Raw genomic sequence first — 22,268 nt, forward strand, 5'->3', positions numbered from 1 at the left:
TTGAGTATCACTGATTTAGGGGCAAAACCAGTGACATAATAAAAGGCATCTTTTGCTATACAAGTGATTATTTTTATCCCAGTACATTATGAGACCTCTGCTTGATTGCTGAATGTCAGCATTTATTTATGAATTCCATGAATTACTATTGGTTTGATAATTTTCCTGCTGGTGTTCATAGAATCATAGAATATCAGGGTTGGAAGGGACCTCAGGAGGTCATCTAGTCCAACCCCCTGCTCAAAGCAGGACCAATTCCCAACTAAATCATCCCAGCCAGGGCTTTGTCAAGCCTGACCTTAAACACCTCTAAGGAAGGAGATTCCACCACCTCCCTAGGTAACCCATTCCAGTGCTTCACCACCCTCCTAGTGAAAAAGTTTTTCCCAATATCCAACCTAAACCTCCCCCACTGCAACTTGAGACCATTACTCCTTGTTCTGTCATCAGGTACCACTGAGGACAGTCTAGATCCATCCTCTTTGGAACCCCCTTTCAGGTAGTTGAAAGCAGCTATCAAATCCCCCCTCATTCTTCTCTTCTGCAGACTAAACAATCCCAGTTCCCTCAGCCTCTCCTCATAAGTCATGTTCTCCAGCCCCCTAATCATGTTTGTTGCCCTCTGTTGTACTCTTTCCAATTTTTCCACAGCCTTCTTGTAGTGTGGGGCCCAAAACTGGACACAGTACTCCAGATGAGGCCTCACCAATGTCGAATAGAGGGGAACGATCACGTCCCTTGATCTGCTGGCAATGCCCCTACTTATACAGCCCAAAATGCCGTTAGCCTTCTTGGCAACAAGGGCACACTGTTGACTCATATCCAGCTTCTCATCCACTGTAACCCCTAGGTCCTTTTCTGCAGAACTGCTTCCTAGCCATTCGGTCCCTAGTCTGTAACAGTGAATGGGATTCTTCCATCCTAAGTGCAGGACTCTGCCCTTGTCCTTGTTGAACCTCATCAGGTTTCTTTTGGCCCAGTCCTCTAATTTGTCTAGGTCCCTCTGTATCCTATCCCTACCCTCCAGCGTATCTACCACTCCCAGTTTAGTGTCATCTGCAAACTTGCTGAGAGTGCAGTCCACGCCATCCTCCAGATCATTAATGAAGATATTGAACAAAACCGCCCCAGGACCAACCCTTTGGGCACTCCGCCAACAAGACATGGAGCCGTTGATCACTACCTGTTGTAATCCAGGAAGTTGTTCCTTCTTCATTTTGAGCTTCAGAAAAAAGTGGGATGCAAAAAAAAACATTCAATTGCACTTTTCCTGAAATCCCAGACATTGGAATGAAAAAAGGTATTCTGCTGGGGGTTTATCATGTTGACAAATGCTCTATGGTCTTTCTATTTGATTACTAATTTTGCAGGGTGCTGAGAAAATAATATCAGATAATACACAGAGCAGACAGATGACCAAGGCCCCCTTGTTCATACACATTAGACATAGGTTATGCAGCTCCCAGATTTATGTGGTAAGGCTCTGCATAGCAGAGAGCCCTCCACCCTACTACCATCTCTCCCATTCGCAGACATCTCACTGTTCAGCTTGTGACCACAAACTGGCTCTAAGCTCCTCTCCTTCCAAGGGGAACATGCAACAGCAGCTGACAGAGTTTACAGACTGTCAGATCTGGGATGATGGGTGAATGCCTTAGAAGTGGGTTGCACTCAACAAACTGTTAAAATGAAAACCAAGTAGGTGGAGGAGCTTGCATTATGGCATTCCTAAGCTCTGCCAGAGCTGAGCCTGTGCTCTGGTGGAGACAGGAATACCATAGGGCTGGCACACTCCCAGCTGCAGAGTCTCTAAGTTAGACAGGAGAGGAGACAGCATGCCTCAGCCCCACAGCAAACTTGCCCTGCCACTATTTTGACAGTCTACAAGAGAGTGACCCTCACTTGTGGACCTTAGCAGTTCCATAGCTGGAGAAGGTACCAGTCTTGCTGAGGTCTGCTACTCCATTGGAGTAGGGACTCTGCTTTTGCAGCACCTCTTCCAAAAATCACTGTATTGTCTGCATCTTGAGCCACCTCAGTCACTGCCTGACCATATTTCTCTTCCAAGCCTTCTGGGTGGTAATTTATGCAGCAGCTTTACAAGTGAGAATTCTGCAGCTATCTACATGGCAGCGTAAATGCATGGAAAAAAGGCACTGCCCATGACATGCCTTTTGGCATGTATCTTGTGGCTTTTTATATTATAATTTGTTATACACACATATTTTAATTTCAATTATAGTTAGATTTATGTCCATAAAAGCACCTACACAAGGCTCTAAGTGCTTTGGCAATTATTAAGAATACAATTCATCCAAAAATTAATAAATCCACAGCACTGTGCTCCATTCTACATTTAAAAAAAACCTGTGTGGTCTTAGCCCTCGGGCCAGATTCACTCTGCCAATGACGGGGGATGCAATCAACACCTTCATGCGCCCTTGGGGACAACTCACCCAAGGAAGGTCAGATACTAGTGTTGCTGCCTGCCCTCACTCCCACTTGCAGCCAACAGGAACATCGTTAATTCCTGTCATATGCTCTCTAAGCACCTCCCTGGAAGAGGCTTCAGACAGGTGAATGGAGTTGTCATATCACCCAGCTGTCTTGGCCACATCCACCACTGCTCAATATTTGGGCAACACAGGCTGCCTTTAGGTCGGAGGGGAGGCTGCAGCTTCTTTGTGCCAACACCATTACTGTACCATGTCAGACTTTCAACCATGGGGATCATGATGGCAGATGCCTGAACTCAGTCTAGCACATGAAGATTAAGCACTGTTGGTGGCAGCTAACATAAATAGCATCACTCTGCATTCCCTTTGGACAATGACATAATCTTGACTGAAACTCACACTAACTGATACAGAGAGGGAGCTAAGATGTGTAAGTTAATGTAACAGGATTGTTATGGGAAGTCTTACCTGTTCCTGGGGTTGGACACGGCTCACAAGGCTTGTTCCAGGCTTTGCCAACATTGTACGTGCAGCAGCACATCCTCTTGGTCACATTGAAGGGCAGTTCATTCTCACAGGAGGTTCCATTGTAGCTTCTATAGCAAAAGCTCTTTCTCATATCTACATGGGAAAACACTCAGAGTTACAAGGTAACTGCAACAGGGTGGCTATCCCCTTAAGGGCTGGAGGACCGGGGCCAGCCAGCCCTGATTACAGAATGAGGTACACCTAGATTGAATCAGGCCTATAAAGGGCAGCAGGTGACTGCAATTAAGGGAGAAGTTCAGGAATCTGTGGCAGTCTCTCCAGGAGTGAGGAAAGGCTCCTTCAGGGAAGACCCGAAACCAAGGGAGTTGCCTCAGGCAGGGAGGCCTGGGAGGAGAAAGAGAAACCTTGTCTTGGATGGATTTATTAATTGACTTGGTTTGGGATTTTGAGTTTTAGTTTGTTTATATTTATTTGAAATATGCAATTCGGTCAAGCCAAGCCACAGCGTTCTTATCAATGAGGTTCAAGGCATGAAGACCTCCAGGAAGTTGAGTCATTGTGCAGTCCTCAACTATTTGGTGTCATGGTTTGTGGCTGCCCACATTGACATAGTGGACTGTCTCTAAAATGCCACCGAAATTCTGCTGCAATCACAAATTCCATGTTTGGTACAAAGCCGGTTCAGAAGGCTCCATTGCCTTCATGGTAAATCAAACCTGGGTTGACGATGGGTGGGGTCCAAGACAAGATAATTATTTGTCACTTTCTCTGCAGACCATGAAGGTTGCCACACAGCCTCTACAGTAAAATTTTATATATATATATATATATATATATATATATATATATATATATATATATATATATATAAACCCAGTCCCCCAGTCCCCACGGAGGGGTATTTTTGACCAAGAAAAAACCTGAGAGAAGTTTTTTTTGAATATTCCAAAAGGGGAAAATAAGGCAGGCTGCCTTTGGATGACCCTAGGCCATGAGGAGGTGCACCAGAAGCAGCTGGCACATTGTAGTAACCATCAAAGTAGTTCAGCTGAAAGTCAAATCCTTTCAACTACTGACCTAGCCACTGTGATTCATGAATTCTGACTCAGAGTGACCCTGAGACTGCAAGCAGCATACATTTAAAAACAAACAAACAACCCCCCCAACTTTTTCTATAGATTAAATCACCTTAATTAAATTATATGTTGTCTCCCTATTACTTTAGCTGAGTGAATTTGCTCAAGCTGATACAGTTCCATCTCCATTCAGTCACGGATGTCTTACAAGAAAGAAAAATTTCAAAGAAACTAAAAAAAATAAAATAAAAAAAATAGATGTTCTTAAGACCCATTTCCTAGCAGACTCACCAGCTGGAAGTCAAATATACTTATGAAAAATTATGTGCAAAAATGAAAAGCTCTGACTTCGGTTAGAGAATAGAACACACTTAGTCATTTCATATTACTCTTTCATGGCTATCTGATGTGGCAGTTTTGCAATAAAGGTTAGAAAAGGTGATACTGCCTCAAGAGCTTTTAATAATTGCAGTTGCAATCATTTAAGTTTAATGTTCTGATAAGGTACTTAAAAGAAGCTATAAACTTCTAAGATTTCAAAATCAGCCTTGCTGCAGGGAAGACTCTGAGCAGCCAGATGAGGTCCAAAACAGCTCTGATCACTATAGCATGCCAGGTAAACAAGTTCTACATACCCATGCAATTGTGTCCTCCATTCACCTGCATGTATTCAGGAGGACAGATGCAGGTGTAGTTCCCCAGAGTGTTGTAGCAGGTCCCAGGGCCACAGACACCAGGATGTGCAACACACTCATCAATATCTAGAGAAAACAAATGAAAAAGTACAGTTCACAAAGAGACAAAAGGAACTAGCCCAAATAAATAATTATAAGGAATAAGTCCATATTAAACTACCCCAACATAGCAAAGAAGAAATATTTACAAAACAGAGGGTGCATTGCTCAGCTTTGATTTAAACAGGCTTTTGTGGCAACAGCTGAAATGTATTATTGTTCTCCTGTATGTTTGATTTCCTCCAATCCCTGAAGCGGAAGACAGCACTTGTCAAGTGGGAGACAATTAAAAGTTTATTGGATTCATATACTCCAGGGAGGAATGTCCCTTGCTATGCTGCCCTCACAAGCCCCGGCTAGCCCACTATTTTCACACCCCACCACCTCCCATCATGGACTATCTAAAAAGTGCTCACTTCCTACAGTCCTTGGGAAGTTCACTGGAGATGCAAGTGTGGGGTGTGGGAGAAGGAGACTGGAGGGACATTGAAGCAGCAGAGCAGAGGGCAATGTAAAAGGGGGACATGAAGGGTGCTGGCAGAGTGGGGAACAGTCATAGAAAATGAAGGGGAGCATAGGACTAGATTAACGTGGGATTATGTGGCAGCAGAGTGTGGGAGGGCAATAAGGCAATAGAACTATTGATATTTCACCCTTCCTATAGACTTAAGAATGTAGTCTGGAGCCCCTTTCTACGTCTTAATGCCCACCAGCACCTTGAAAACATTGGGACACATGCTGAAGACATCCCATCCCCTTGCAAGCCTTAGACATCTTGTTAAGGCCCTAAAAACTCCCTCAACCTCAGGGATCCTTCTTAGACTCACCACACTTGATAAGCATAAATAGACGTTAATCTGCCTCACAAACCTAAATATCTTAGTTGGGTGAGGAATAACAATCCTGTTTAGACTTGTCAGAATGAATGAGATTCCTAGTATTTGCAGAGGTAGGAGGTGGATTTGGGATGAGGGGGGTAACTACAAAAAGTCACCATGGAGGTGGTGGGCCTGAGATAAGCCACATAAGGCTTCTGGAGGGGAGGTAGGCCAAGAGTTTCTTAAGGTCTAGAGAGGCTGATGGGGCCTGACAAGCTCCCTACACAGCTTGCAGGGCTGGGATTAGGTGAATCTACAATATGCCTCATAAGATTTGTCTAGGTTTGTTGCGGGTACTCAGAAGGAGTCTTACTCTTGTACACCTCCTAACATCTGCAGTAAAGGGGTAATGGATCTAAGGATGAAGAGGAGCAATGGGAGCATCACATAGGGTCTCGATGAGGTGTTTCCAGTTCTCAGATCAACCCTAGCATGAACCCCCCCAAACATTCCCACTTGACAGAAATACAATGAGGAAACATCACAAGGTGAAGCTTGTAAAGTTGCACACACAGTACCACAAACATTGTATGTTCGTGTTTACAAATGAGAGACAATATATTAGGGAATCATAATAGCTAAGAAGATTACCCTTACACTCTGTATGGAAAATGAATCTGCAATCAACTACTCTCTATGTATGAAATATTCTGCATCAGGAGAAAACAAACTCTGAAAGACCAAAATATTTGCAAATATGCAAACAAGTGTGTATTGGTGTGGGACAAGGTTCTGCAGAATTTCACCTTCACAGATCCGTGTTTCTTCACTGAGGTAGTAGCCTTGTGGACATTCACACTGGAAGCTGCCAAAAGTATTGATGCAGTTTCCACCTTGACAAAGACCTGGCAACTCCTGGCATTCATCGATATCTGCAAAGAGAGAAAAGGCCATATTCTTACTCTGAAATGTAAAGAAACAAGAGATCGTCATCATTGCATTTGAATGTTACCAGCTAGTAACTGTTCATCTTCACTGAGTTTTTTTCCTTCTAAATCTGCACTTTATTATCAAAGGGAAGAGGGTTTGTGATTATCCCACATATTCTATAGAACATTTTCAGCAAGATGAATGGAAGGAGTTCAGCTTTCATGATCGTTTATAGGAGTTTGGTACCTAACGGTTCATTCCTGCGTGCTGACAGTGCATGAGAAATTCACTGGGACCAGGCTTTCACTCTATGATAGATGTTTGCAGCAATATTAACCTTCCACTGATTAAACCACAATTTTTGTAGGTCGTCTCATGCTTTGGGGGGCAAATGTTAAAGGCTTGTTGAATAAATGAGGTGGACAAAATATATGTAAATCTCTTTCACCTATAAAACACCAAATTTACTTACTCAAATGGGTTTTGAGTATCCTTATTGAGTAACTGCTCACACATGCACCAGTTTGAACTGGCCACTCTAGTATTATTGACGTTAGTAAGTGGTTTTCAGATGCAATGAATGTGAACACTTCGTCAATGATCCTCCTATTGTACAAACTTTTGAAAATGTCACCTTTTGTAAAGTAGCAACCATAACAGTCATTATTCAGGATGAACTCACCTTCTAAGATAATAGTGATGGGATTTGGTCTGAATCCCTCACCCCCTGGACACAGAGTATTATATTCCGCTAGGGGGGGAAAAAAAGGCTATTACTTATTTGTAGAATAAAACACTGGTATTAAGGATTTTTTTAAATAATTTATAATTTCATTGGTATTTTAATGCCATTATTATTTCTTATTTGTATTACAATAGCACCAAGAAGCCCCAGTCAGAGACCTGGAGCCCATTGTGCTAGGCGCTGTATCAACATAGTGCACAAACATGGTCCCTGCCCCTTGTCGCTTAACTTGTTTCAACCTAACAGCATCCTGAACTGCAACGACATACACACTACAAATAGTCACTGGACTAATCACAGCGCATAAAGTCAAGGAAGTGCATAGACTTTGCAGGATGGAAGCCTAAGATAACACTGGTAACCATGCATATATGAGGCCTTAACCTGTAAGCTCTTGTAAGGCGGGGACTGTGTCTTCTTTGCATAATGCCTAGTATAAAGTGGCTCCCATCTTAACTAGGGCCTAGAAATTATTACTACTGTACAACAGAGATGAGTATTTGTTAAAATTAGACTGTACAGTATTATAACTTAAAACAATGATGCTTCATACTTACATTGCACTGTTCATACCTAAAACCTCGAGTGCTTTGAAAGGTAAGTATCAATAAGCAAAATTACTGAGACACTTCTGAAAATTTTATCCAGTGATGCTCACTTTCATAAAGCACTTGGTGTTTTCTGGATAAGAAGCATGATGTTAAGTAACAACCATTATTACTTGTATTCCTCACCTGCAAAAATGCAGTTAATGGATAAAATTTAAAAGCACCTAAGTGTGAAAGTTACTTAGGCACGTTTGAAACTTTTATCCATTATTCCTATTTTTGCAAGGGAAAATGAGGCACAGAAAAGTGAAATGATTTGCCAAAGGTCACCCTTGATTTTGTTCCCATTGACCTCACTGGTGCAGGAACAGGCACTGAGGCAGAGTTGGGAACAAAACTCAGGCCTCTTGATTCTAAGGTCTGTGGCCTATGCATCACCTTTGAGAATAAGATGGAGACCTTCTTCAACAATAAGACTGTTAGAGAATAAGCTTATGAGTAATTTGCCAGATATTTTCATAGTTTGTTTATGGTCATACGCTAAATGTTTATAAGTACTTTTTCATATTTGCACCTTTTGTAAGAATTTTTTTAAAAAAAATGCTTACTGCTGTTTACAGGGGGACAAGTCTCACAGGGGATCCCCCAGGCCTTCCCCAAAGAGCAGCAGCATGAGGAGCGACTGACTCCAACGCCGATTTCAGTGTTGCAGGATAAGCTCCCATCCCCTCGGGGACCATACTTCAGGTAACAATTGCCAACACGATTATCTACATGTAAAAACACATTCAACTATAGTTGCACTTTCCAGCCTAGATGAAGGAACGATCAGACAATCATATTAATACTTGCTACTGATGGATGGCAGGCCCAGGCTACAGTATCCTTCTGAGTTACTGGTAAGGTAAAAAAGCTAATGCACATTAATATTCAGGGTTATCAAGAGAAATGACACGGTGAGGGTCAACAAAGCTGCTTCTTCTTAAAGTATTTAGGGACCAGTTAAAGTGTTTGCATGTCTTCAAAGTTCACAGCATATACTGGTATAGCCCTTTTCCTATTCCCAGTAATTTAATATGGGGAATGGAAAATTTCTTACCATAGTTTTCTTTTTGTTAGTAGCTCCTCCCCCTTATGCTCCATGAATGGCAATGATTCTTCTCTGTGGAATTCAGAGGAGGGCCAATGTTGCTCCTGGGGGCGGGAATACAGGACACAACCTCAAGCCACCAGAAGAGTGCTTCAAACTCATTAGAAACTCTTCAACAATTGGTTATTGGCAGTAAGACAATAATCTGAAACTGCATTAAATAACTTTAAGGGAATTTTGTGTATTAGTAGTGTTCCTTTAGACTTAAAAAAAAAAGTTACATACTATAGCTTGGCCATTAAAATCACTAGGGTTGGTAGAATGAGGAAGGAAACTGCTAACAGAAAGAAAATTATGGTAAGGAATTTTCCATTCTGCTGCATAGATTCTCCCCTCATTCTTCACTAAGGGGAAATAGCAAGTAGTGAATTAGAGTAGGGAAGGAACCAGCCCATGAAGCACTTTACCACTAAAGGATTACACTACAGAGAAATAGAAACCCACTTTGTAGAAGTTGGTAAGTTGGTAAATGCATTGTATGAGGATCACAATGCTGCTCTGCAATTTATCTCTGATAAGGCTGAGACTCTTCCTCTTTGTGTTACCGCTAGAGACCTTGCAGATGGAGTCTTGATTGTCTCATGGAACAGTTTCCCAGATGTCTAAATAAATGAATGAATTTTCTGGTTGAGAACTGTCTAGACAACAAAACTGTATCAATCACCCTAAGGCCTGGTCTACACTGGGGACTTGGGGGGGGTCGATGTAAGATACGCACCTTCAGCTACAGGAATAGCGTAGCTGAAGTCAACGTATCTTATTTCGACTTACCTCCCGTCCTCACGGCGCAAGATCGATGGCCGCGGCTCCCCCGTCAACTCTGCTTCCGCCTCTCACCCTGGTGGAGTTCCAGAGTCGACAGGAGTGCATTCTGGGATTGATTTATCGCATCCAGACGAGACATGATAAATCGATCCCCAATAGATCAATCGCTACCCGCCGATCTGGCTGGTAGTGTGGACATACCCTAACAGACAATTCCTGTTGAATTACACTTCATTTTTAGTGCTTAAAATTTCAATCAGAGATGATCTCAGCATCTCAGGATGAAGAATGGGCCCATTTCAATTGGTCTAATCTTCTCTCCAGGTGCTTTGGCTGGCATTATCAAGTCCAAAAATTAGTGCGGATCTAGCAGGATGACCGTGGTTCGTTCTTTTCTTATTTTTGGTTTCAGATTACCCTTCACATGAACTGCCTTGCAAAACACAAGATTCTTCTCTGTCAAAGACATTATTTCCATTGCTTCTGAGAAGAGCTTTGAATTCTGGTTTATCCCTGTTTTTTGTTCATACACATCAATGAAGGTGCCATTGAAGAGAACCGGAAAGCGGTATCCTTTGAGGAAATTTGTGGACATTTTCAGCACAAACTGTGCATTCAAGAAGGATGATGCTTTCCTTTTCTTGGTGAGGTCCCATAACTCCTGTCATTTGTCTTCCAGTTACACTCCCCATCCTTTAAGGCCTTCTTCCTCAGTGTGTATATATGAGTTCAGAATATAAATTGGGTTAGGTTTCAGCATGTCCTCTGGACTCATCTGCCTGTGATGACTTGGGTCAATTTTCTGCTATATACAGGCAGATAGCTTCTGTGTAGCCACTGAGACTGGGAGCATTGCTCTCATATGTACTATGGGATCTTTTGGGGAAAAAAAGCCCTTCTGAAAGATGAACAATGTCTTCTTCTGATGAGATTAGGATTACACTGATTTTTGCTATCTGCACTAGTTCCCACAGTTTATGAAAATTTTACAATATATGTTTTATTTAACATGGTAGTTTTAGCCAGCAGTTCCCATTCAGATCCTATGATGTCCTCAAAGATCAAGCGCATGGGAAATGCTGTATCCAACTTTATTTGGAGAGGAATATATTTTCCCTTAGTTTTGAAAACTCCTTCTTTTTGGTCTGTTTATGGGTATTATCTTGCAGGTTATAATATTACAGTACTTAGGTAGAGAAAGCTCTCCTGAGTGTCCACCTTTAGACTTCACGGTATGAATCATATAGTTCATCCTCCAGGAGAAGAGCTGCTGGAGAAGGAAAATGACGAAGGATGATAATGATTATTGTATATTATTAGCGAGTTTCTAATGAACTATTGCTTTTCCACCCCAAAGGGCTGTATTTGTTTTAAAAAGTGCTTCCTGAAGTAGCACATTAATCTAAAAACTTTATCCAGGGAAAAGGATTTCTCACTTACCCTTCTGTAATCCTATACAGGTGCAGTTGCATAGGAAATTGAGTTCTTACTTCTGACTTTTGGTTTGGGTACAAACTCCCTGGAGTGAGCAGTCCGGACTTTTGAGGGAGGTCAGGGAGAGATTCATTCCCGCCTTTGAGAGCTAGAGCCCTTGTACCAGAAAAGTGAGGATCTGTGCAATTCCCTGTCTGCTGATGCCTGAGACAGAGCTTCAAAGAAGTAGCAGACTGCAGTCAGAGTTGCTTCTTCTCTTCTCTACACACACAGACATGCTGCAGGCTGGGGGAGAGGCAGTGAGTCTGACAGAAAATACTGTGAAAGGGTCTTTGTGCAGGAGAAAAGGCCCAGCAAACGCTTCCTCAGGGTGGAAATAAAAAAGATTTAAACTTTGACTTTTCTCCCATTTGCTCTTTAAAAAGTTACAAGTTAGCTATTCAGTAGGGGGTGCTGGCTTCTGTTGTTTTTTTTGGAGGTGCTGGGGTGTGCGGGGGACTCTGCAGTTACCCCTGAACAGGCTGTCTAGGATCCCTTTGAAAATTGTTCTGGATGAATCCTGGAGCTCTTGCTCAAGTTCCCCATGCCAGAACTGCGGTTCCAGAGGAGGGCTGAGCCCCAAAACACAGATCTAACTCAAGGCCCCATGTTCTGGCAGATTGAGGGTCAGCTGGCAACAGGCACGGCAAGACTCACCCTCAGAAGCTTCTGAAAAGCTGCCTGACAGACGCCTCTGGCTGAGGGGGCCTGAGGGATCCTAGAAGAAATGTTCTGCACCAAAGGACCCAGAAGATTAGAGTCTCAGTGCTCCAGCGAGTCCTCAGCTCACGAGCTGGAAAGGGGAACTAGACACTGAAATGAGATTTCAATGGCTCAAAATATGAATAAAAATTGAGTCTGGGGTTTTCAAAATAACCTCGTGAAGTCAGGCACCCAAATCTGACTGAAATTCAAAAGGAGTTGGGTACCTAACTTCCTTAGGTACCTTTGAAAATTGCAGCCTGAAACTGTAAAATAAATTGGTTGGGATAAGCTGAGATGCCAACTTGGTCTGCTGCTGGTGGCCTGAGGTGTGGAGTGGGGCTTGGTCCTGGTACCCTGAGCAATGACAGTGAGCCTCTTTGAATTCTACAGGGAAAAGCAGAACGAGGGAAGAGCTGAGCAGCAGAATCCATTCTGATGGAACTTCACATTTCTTTAACAAAAGTTTTAATCAGGTTTTATTTATTTGACTTAGACCAATAGCAAACATCATAATAATTTTTAAATTACTACAGATACGAATGCTTTTTTTTAAAAAAAAAAAATAACCAAGACATCCCCAGAAAGCGAAGTGAAGAGGCCTTTGGGGCATTTCCAATCTGAAAGGTTAAATGATTTGCCCAAGTTCACTCCATAAGTCTGTGACACCATTACTGGAAGTCAAGCAGTTTAGGTGCTAGTGTAAGTATTGTACACTTCCTCTGAAGTGGATTTTCATCAGCCCCATGAGAACTCTTGAATTTAAAACTCAATTACTAAAATCAGAAACATGGGTCCATCCAGAAAATGGAATCAATAATGCAAACAACAAACCAACACTCTGGTATATACAGAAAATATATTTTAAGAAAATGGACAATATTTATAGTATTTAAAACTGGTAAATCTATATTTAGGAGCATGGTTTGATATCTAACATGACAGTAACAAATTCATATTTTCTGGATCAAAATCTGCACTGATTGATTTTGAACAGGATGTAAAACAAGGCAAAATTTGGCCCTCTATCTTTAGAAATAATCTAGTATCAGTACAAGAGGCCTCTGGATCCGCTGTCTATGAGTCATACTTACTTGAAATAGTTTTCACTTACCCACACAACCTACTCCAGTTGGGTTCAGCTGGAAATCTGGTGGGCAGTTACACTCATACCTCCCAGGCGTATTCACACAGAGACCATTAACACAGTTAATGGGATCAGCACACTCATCAATATCTAAAATGGGAAAGCTACATTTGTAATCTGTTGATTTAATGGAGGAACAATGTGGGGAATGATGTGAGGGTATGATTCAAATGAGAGAGAGAAAGATAAACCTCTTATTTTTAGCTGAAGTTGAAGCAATTACAGTTCATGAAACACTCAGGAACAATTTCTACTGTTGCACATTTAATAGATACATTACTTTTGTCCAGTTCTTAATTTAACCAAAATACCATATAGCCCTACATAGTAGAGCCCTGCATGGGATTGTTTTTTCTATCCTGTTTTTCCCACTTCCACACTGTTTCTTGCATTTTTATCCCTCTCCCACCTGCAAAACCTTAGACCCCGAGAGAGAGAGAGTTTCCCCAAGGCCACTAAACAAAAAAACAAACGTGGTCAGTTAATATATATATAGAATTCAGACACAATTTTTACAACTAAAAGAGTAAACAAATCTTGCTTAAACCATGTAAAAATACTTTAACGCCTTATAATAGACATCAAATCTCGTTCTAACCCTCAAGTAAATTTAAGTATTGAAAGTTTTAAAGTGTTTTCCTGCAATTACTACAGTCTGTTTCCCCCTCCCCCCACCTAATCACATCTGCAACAAAATACATTTTACCCACTCCTGCTATTATGGACCTGCAGGATCCCAGGAAGTTGAGACAGCAGTTGCGGCCAGCAAGCTCCCTCCATCCTGAGCCCTGTCATGTATCCCCCCTGCTCTATGGGTGGGGTAAGCGGTGGGGGGGCAGGAGCAGGAGGGAGGGGGACATGCTGACATTAGCCCCCTGCTTCCCCTCCTGCACAGCAAGCAGGAGGCTCCCAAGAGCAGCTCCAAGGCAGAGGGCAGGAGCAGCACATGACAGTGGGGTGAGGGATAGCTGAACTACCGGCAATTGATAGCCTGCTGGGCAGCTGCCACACAGGAAATTTAGGGGAGCTGATGGGGGAGGAGGGGGGACTGCCGGTCCATCCTGGTTCCAAGCCCTCACCAGCTGGCTGCAACAGGCTGCTCTTCCTGCAAACAGTGGATAAAGCAGGTGGCTGCTAAACAACATTATAAAGGAGCATTGTGCAACTCTAAATGAACATGTTCTCTAATTGATCAGCAATGTAACAACGTTAACCAGGATGACTTTAAGTGAGGAGTTACTGGATATTAAACACCTCTTTGAAAGACCTGCCACCTTTCTGTATAGAATTGGATATACCTGTACAGTTTCCTCCAGTTCTATCCAGTTCATAGCCATCATCGCAGATACAGTGAAACATGCCTGGTAAGTTATTGCAGGTACCAAAAACACAAATGTTCTGGAAGGTGCATTCATCAATATCTGAAGAAATAGAGGAAGAGCAATTAGTTACAGCTCATCATAGTAGTGCCCACTATCTTAAGAACAACTAAAAACACTCAAAGAACACATAAAACACTAACAGAATTTCTGGAAAATCAGATGCACTACTTGTATACTTTAAAAGTTAAACATAGGAATTTTTGAGGAATAGCTTTAAAGACACCACATCACTTATTCCTATCATATTTGTTATAATAATTTTCAGATATAAAGTGAACGTTCAAGTATTTCTATTTGCCAAGAAAAGTTGTGCTATCAGGAATGAATCTCCCGGATTCCACATGGAAAAGAAAGATTTTAAAATCAAAATACTATTAAATGACTTTTTAGAAATATACAAGAAAAAAGAAAAGAAAAGCACATAGTTAAACAAATGCAAATTATAGGGATTGATCATTTACCATGCTCCTAGTTTCAAGCATGTAGGTAAGCATGTGTGTAAGGTTCACCAAACTCCCCTTGAAAGAATGCAAAGTACACCAAAAAGAGAGCAGTAGGCTGGCCACTCCCTAGTTCCTGCACTGACATACCCACAGTGTTCCCATCTTTCCAGGGACACTACGGATATGTCCACACAGCAACTGGACACCCACAGCTGGTCTGTGCCAACTGACTCAGGCTCATGGGGCTCAAGCTGCGGGGCTCTTTCATTGCTATGTAGACTTCCGGGCTTGGCCTGGAGCACGAGCTCTGGGACCCTCCCAGCTCATAAGCCTGAGTTGGCTGGCACAGGCCAGCCGCAAGTGTCTAGCTGCTATGTAGACATACCCTCCAAGATTAAACTGGAGATATGGACATAGCCTCCACCTAGTTTCATAAACACCGGAAAAATGGAGAAGGCAAATTAAAGCAAGTCCAGGCTGTTTTAATATGTCTGCACATGTGCGTCAGGGTAAATAAAAATTGAAATAAAAAAAATTAGAAGCGAATTTAATTTAAATTAAATTAAATACAGGTTTATATTTTAAAATATACCTATTTAAAATTAAAGTTGAAATTGACAACCTATTTTAAGGCCTAGCCTTAGTATAATATATCAAAATAATTTAAACTGAATACAAAAATAATATTCAGTAGCACATGTTTGCTGCTATGTTCTAAAGAAAGTTAAATGACTGAAGTGGTAGAAGTCACTGGCTAAGCACATGGAATCAGAATTTGTTGAAGTGCTAAACAAGCTTTGGATAGAAGTAGCCTCTTCTGCAGGTGCAGAGAGAATATTTTCTTCATTTCAATTTATTCAACTAGTTCATTCAAAGGTAATAAACCAACTGGAAGTTGAAAAAGCAGGAAAACTTGTTTTCCTTCTCCAATCTATTAACAAAAATGAGATGAATAAAGGTAAGTTAAGCTACATAAATAATGTGTATAGATATAGTGTCCTCAAGGGATCTGTACTGGGATCAGTGCTGTTCAACATATTCATAAATGATCTGGGTATAGGGGTAAACAGTGAGCTGGCAAAGTTTGCAGATGATAACTATCTTGAGTAATTTTGTAAGTCCAAAGCAGACCGCAAGGTTACAAAGGGACCTCACAAAACTGGGTGACTGGACAACAAAATGGCAGATGAAATTCAAATGTTGATAAATGCAAAGTAAGGCACATTGGAAAGCAAAATCTCAACTATCCATACAGAATAATGGGGTCTAAATTAACTGCTACCACTCAAGAAAGAGATCTTGGAGCCAGTGTGGACAGTTCTCTGAAAACATCTGCTCAATGCACAGCAGCAATAAAAAAAGCTAACAGAATGTTAGGAACCATTAGGAAAAGCACCGATAATAAGACAGAAAATATAATGCCACTATATGAAGCCATGATACGACCACATCTTGAATACCATGTGCATTTCTGGCTGCCCCATCTCAAAAAAGATATAATAGGAGTGGAAAAGGTACAGAGAAGGGCAAGAAAAATTATTAAGGGTATGGAACATCTTCCATATGGGGAGAGATTAAAAAGACAGGGACTTTTCATCATAGAAAAGAGAAGACTAAAGGGGGATATGATAGACATCTATAAAATCATGAATGGTGTGGAGAAAGTGAATAAGGAATGTTATTTACCCCTTCACAAAACAAAAGAACCAGGTGTCACACAATGAAAATAATAGACAGAAGGTTTAAAACAAACAAAAGGAAGTACTTCTTCAAACACCCAGTCAACCTGTAGAACTCATTGCCAGGGAATGTTGTGGAGGTCAAAAGTATAACTGGGTTAAAAAAAGAATTAGATACGTTCCTAGAAGACAGGTCCATCAGTGGCTATTTGCCAAGATGGTCACAGATGGAATCCCATGCTCTAGGTGTCCCTAAGACTCTGACTGCCAGATGCTGGGACTGGAAAACAGGGGATGGATCACTTGATAATTGCCCTCTTGTGTTCATTCTCTTTGAAGCATCTGGCATCAGCCACTATCGTAAGACAGGATACTGAGCAAGATGGACCATTGGTCTGGCCATTCTTATGTTAAGTTCAGTGTAGATGAACCAAACATGGACAGGATTATACCTCAAGTGCAAGGAACCATTTCTGCTCACCCATAAGAAAGGTCCTTCCTTTGCACTCACCAGATCAGCAAAACTTCCTATTACATAGTTTGGTTCCATGGGTGCTCCATGTTACTGTTTAAAAAAACACAACTGTGTCCCAATATCTTATGCAAAACTCTCAAATTTCTCTTTCAAGGACTCCACTTCATAGCATCATTAAAAATAAATATTTCCCATGGCTCTCCAGAGAGTTATGATTTTCTTGTATACAAAAGATATCCATGGCTTCTGATATTTTAGGATTTTTGTTTAAGTATCAGTATGATGGCAAAGCAGCTGCAAAAACTGCACTGAAAAATCTCCTAAACAAGCTTATTGACAAGACTGTGGTAACACAATGGATCAAACCAGTAGACTCTCAGGGCCAAATTTTCAGGAGTTTCTAAGTTTTACAGCAGTGAGAAAGTTGATTTATGTACATACATATGGGGGTCTGCATATGCAAAACTGTGGGTACAATTTTAGAGAATGCTTTTAAAAATCTGGCCTTAGATGCCTTTTCAAGAGGTTTACACTTTCCAAGCTGTCATGAGGTTTCTAATAACATTTTTGTGTTTTAAAACAATATTTTAAAAGTTTTGAAGTATTCAGTACACAGAAATCAGTCTAGAACAGAGTCCTCATATACTTCTATTATGAATCACTGTCAGCTAAAAGTTATGTCTCAGACAACAGATTACATATGACAGAGAAAGCGGGGAGAAGAAAAATTCCAAAAAGAGAAATTTTAGGATTGTTGTAACTTAAACACAGTAGTGAACAGCACAGTTCAAATTTCCTGTGTACATTTACTAAATAGAGCAGTGATCAGCATAGTTTTTATTTCCTGTATAAATGTATTAAATAGAACAGTGGTCAACAGAGTTTTTCCACAAACCATTCACTAAGACAAAAACAAGAGAAATGATTAAGGAAAACAAACTTGTTGAGCCAAACCTCTACTCCAGGTTTCTTGGCCCAATACCAGGAAAACTTCATAAGAGATGAAAGCTACCTTCACCATAATTCATACAGCAAAATAATCCTTGCTGGAGAAGCATATGAAGCATGTTATGTGTATTCTGCTTCTAGGCTGAGGTTCTTCCAGCACTTCTTGTGGTTTCCTTCACAGCAGCCAATCCAAACTCAGAAAACAAGGTTGAAGTACTAGTAACTTACCTTGGCAAGATTTGCTGTCTGAAGCTGGAGTGAATCCCATTTCACACTCACATCGATATGCACCAGGGACATTCAGGCACTGTCCATTCTCACACAAATTAACATTTTCTGCACACTCATCAATATCTGCGGGAGAAGAAGTAAGCAGCCATTAAATTTCTGTGATGTATTTTATCATCAAAGTATGATTCTGTTTCTTCCCATTTATCATTCAAATAAATTCTGTTCAACATTTGTTGATATAAAGCAAAGCAAGTACACCATTCAAAGACAGAATATAAAAGAATGTAGAAAAACAAAAGGCAGCAACTATTTCCAATAGCTTTTCCCCTACTGGGTCTCCATGTACTGACATTTTCATTAATAGATTTTACCATACAGTATTTAATTTTGAACCGATGTAAGTTTTCCTGACCCATTAGTGGCAATTCTGACAAACAATAAGGTGGATATTTAATTTCTGAAGTCATAAACATGCATCGTAAAATATAGTGATGAAATATTTCTGAATAAGATACTTCTAGAGGCAAATTTTCAAAATTAAATCTCTATTTATGCAAATGTAAATTGCCTTTTTCACACAATTTTTAACCCTATTAACTGTGTGAGCAAATGATACATACACAAACACTATCTGCATATACAAACTGAACACCAGTGGGGTCTGTGGGTTTAAACTATCATTTCTGTGCACATATCATAGTACGCTAATTTTTGCAGGTGTTCTTCTAACATTTGGCCTTTAAAATTTTACTGTTTTCCTAGCATCATTTAGATTTATAAACATTTCATATATATGGGAATGTTGTTCAAGAGTGCAGTCATTGTAATCACATGAAAAATGAATCAGATCACCCAGACTAAGTATACCCAGATACTAAATCTGACTTATTAGTTCTATCCATTAATGCTTAGCTCTCAAAATTATGAAAACAAAATGTTAAAATACTAGTCTTTAAAATATATGAGAATGACATGGAGAACGTTGATTTAAAACCACATATTTATCAACTACAACTACATCTATTACAATTAAAATAATATTTTAATGGTTCTGACCATAATAAACAGAAAGAAGACAGTGTCTATTTAGGATGGAAGTAAATTTGGGTCTATATTTAGGTTAGTTGAAAAGTATAATATGCAGTAACATTACTTTCTAGCCATTGTAGCATATTCTAGATGTATTCACAAAAAAGTAATTGAACACGAATCATAGGACTGGAAGGGACTTCGAGAGGTCATCTAGTCCAGTCCCCTACACTCATAGCAGGACAAAATGCATTAGTATTTGAAAGAAAACAGATGTTACTGCAGGTCTATATTGTGGATGGAAAGGGTAACAAAACTGTAATCAAGCAAATACACAATCTCATCAGTGTTTATATATAAAATCAGGATAATTGTCAATATTTCAAATTATTTTCAGTTACCATATAAGAAAAAGTTCATTCTTAAAAATTCAAAGCCAACTATTAGCAAATGCAAAGGCACAAGCATGATATATTTTTCAATTCTAACCAGACTTAACTTTTCATATGATGATGATCAAATCCTCCCCAAACTGGCATATTGAAGGGAAAACAGATGCTGCCCTCTGCAGTCCCTGCTACAGGGATCCTGCTAACAGGGACAGGATGTGTAATGGGGAGCTGGAGCTGTGTGTGCTCCTGGCTATACAGTTTACTGGTGACTGCAGGCTGATGGGAATGGGTCAGGGGGGGTGGAGGAGGGTAGGGTAGACAAGATCACTAGCCAATCAGCCACCTGCAGATTTGGTACACAAGCTAAGGTGAGAGCCAGGAGTCTCTGCTAGCAAGTTTCTTGAATGATCTGGAGGGATCTTGACTTGCATCTTGTATGGCAGAGGCTCTTACAATTTTCTCCCCATCTTTCAGAGTTAGTCCTAATTTTGCAAAGCTTCTAAAAAAAATGGGAAAAAAATCAGTATCCAAACTACCCTTACTGGAAACTTCTTAGACCTTTCTTACCAGAACAAGTGAATCCATCTCCAGTGAATCCCTCAGCACAGGCACAACGGTATGACCCAGGAGTGTTCACACATTGAGCATTCACACTACACTTGTGGGTTCCATTAGAACATTCATCAAGATCTGTATAGCAGAAGAAAACCAAGACATTAGAAAGAGTAAACTGTACATTTATAGCAGGTAATATGCTGTACTCGCAATTAACCTGTGAGCTGATACACACCAAAAACCACAAAGTTGATTATTATAGCCAGGAGGACACCTGTACCAATGCTAAATACCAGCAGGAGATACTTGGTTAATATACAGTTGATTTAATTTTAAATTTTCCTCTTACAATAAAGTTTATATGCATGGATGAAGTGGTTCCGAGCACAAATTACAGCAGTTCAAATGACACATACCCTAAATAACTTGAATTTTAGTACTTTGTTAGAGAAATTGGAATCAAAACAGTGCTTAAAACCTGGAGAATGCTGCAAAACCTCTACTAAACTAACACTACACCATACTACAGGTACTGACTCCTACTAACTATTTACACTAACAAAGTCCTAGCCAGCAGCTGTGATGCAGGTAATAAACCATAAGGAGAGAACTACACAAGGAGCTCTCACTTAGGCTAGTGGCAGTAAGGAGGAACTAAGGTGAGTCAGGGCGGTATTGCCCTTATATAGGGAGGAGCCTTGAGGAGGAGCAGGATGCATGTGCCACCTTGGTGGGAACTGCTGCAGGAGAAAAAGTCTCTGGTTCGTGGTGTGGAGCACACAACTGCAACAACTCAAAGAAGAACAATTCTTTTTACTTAGAGATGCAATGAAACCTCAAACAATAAATTGCCCAAAAAAGCTTGCAGGAGAGGGGCTTTCCCTTCTTCTCAGCAATGGCTTAACCACAGTGAGCTTTAGGGGCAGTTTTCAAAGGTATTTAGCCACCGTAAGACACTGATAGTCACTTGAGTGAGATTTACAAAAGCACCCCAGGGAATTAATGGAAGTTAGGCGCCTGAATCACTAAGGCACATCTATAAATCAGACTTAGTGCCTGTCTGCATCCACCATTGCCTAAACCTTTGTAAATCTAGCATATAGTACTGTCTCATAATACTAAGATTTATCTTTTAAATAAATAATAAAATAAAATAATAATACCTAGTTCTTATACAGCAATTTTCATCCATAAATCTTAAAGTGCTTTGCAAAAGAGGTCAGTACCATTATCCTCATTTTAAGGATGGGGAAACTGATGCACAGAGAGGTAAAGTGACTTGTCCAAGGTCACCCAGCAGCCAGTGGCAGAGACAGAAAAAGAACAAGAGATGTCTTAAGTTTCCTTTCACTTATAGAAACTGATCTATGAGTAACTGGTACAGAATAAATGAACTTAACATTTTCCACAGCTTGACATTTACCCGTAAGCTTTGGAAAAAATATTTAATTCATTCTCCATTCTATAATTGATTGAATTTAGCTTAAAAATGCTGGACATGCATCAAAAGATGTCTGCAGTAAAGTTTCAATTTCTTTCCAATATTATAAGCCAACATAAGTATTCTGACTTGAATCATTTCATATTAAGTTGTTTAAAGTAAACTGCTAGACAGACAAGAGTTTGAGATAGAAGTAAACTTTTTTCTTCACAGAACAAAAAAAATAAATAAATGAAATACAAGAACCCTATTTCTCTATCTGCCCATAGATCTTTACACGTAAAGGAATACAAGGATTTTTTTTCAAATAGTCAATTTAAAAACTTTTCAGCCAAACAAATACATCACTAATTACACACTCACCAATACATTTAATGCCATTTCCCTTCCATCCCTCTCTGCAGCTGCATTTGAAGCTTCCTGGGACATTAACACATGAGGCATGCATGTCACAGTTGTGGGCACCAATCTCACACTCATCCACATCTAACAAGGCAAAACAAATTGATCAATAAAAGTTCAATTCCAAGGCTTCATAAATATTGGAAAGTTGACTTGTGATGTTTTTCCAACATACTGTATATGTCTGTTGCATAGTTTCAAAATAGAAATACTGTATAATGATTTAAGCAGGTTTATATTTGTAGTTTGTGTTACTGG

General features: G+C 40.3%; 1 protein-coding gene and 1 long non-coding RNA gene across 4 annotated transcripts in view; one reads left to right on the forward strand and one right to left on the reverse strand.

Annotated features, from left to right (window-relative positions):
* Positions 1-11,495, forward strand: part of LOC120407978 — a 104,186-nt gene extending 92,691 nt beyond the window's left edge. For both annotated transcript variants that reach the window (XR_005600355.1, XR_005600356.1), the window contains 3 exons: positions 8,417-8,543; positions 10,124-10,355; positions 11,172-11,495. This is a non-coding gene — a long non-coding RNA (uncharacterized LOC120407978). The remainder of the gene's footprint in view (positions 1-8,416; positions 8,544-10,123; positions 10,356-11,171) is intronic.
* The window catches only part of FBN2 (fibrillin 2), a 245,391-nt gene that overhangs the window by 59,095 nt on the left and 164,028 nt on the right, over positions 1-22,268 (reverse strand). Inside the window, exons 32-42 of one of the 2 annotated variants that reach the window (XM_039544388.1) lie at positions 21,972-22,094; positions 20,180-20,302; positions 18,189-18,314; positions 14,332-14,454; positions 13,001-13,123; positions 8,405-8,566; positions 7,186-7,254; positions 6,380-6,505; positions 4,657-4,782; positions 2,925-3,077; positions 1,184-1,222 (exon numbers count right to left, since the gene is read on the reverse strand). In XM_039544388.1, coding sequence (XP_039400322.1) covers positions 1,184-1,222; positions 2,925-3,077; positions 4,657-4,782; positions 6,380-6,505; positions 7,186-7,254; positions 8,405-8,566; positions 13,001-13,123; positions 14,332-14,454; positions 18,189-18,314; positions 20,180-20,302; positions 21,972-22,094 — 1,293 coding nt within the window. The remainder of the gene's footprint in view (positions 1-1,183; positions 1,223-2,924; positions 3,078-4,656; positions 4,783-6,379; positions 6,506-7,185; positions 7,255-8,404; positions 8,567-13,000; positions 13,124-14,331; positions 14,455-18,188; positions 18,315-20,179; positions 20,303-21,971; positions 22,095-22,268) is intronic. The other variant, XM_039544389.1, reaches the window with a different exon arrangement.

The sequence above is a fragment of the Mauremys reevesii genome, linkage group 6, assembly GCF_016161935.1.
Source record: "Mauremys reevesii isolate NIE-2019 linkage group 6, ASM1616193v1, whole genome shotgun sequence".
NCBI lineage: Eukaryota > Metazoa > Chordata > Testudines > Geoemydidae > Mauremys > Mauremys reevesii.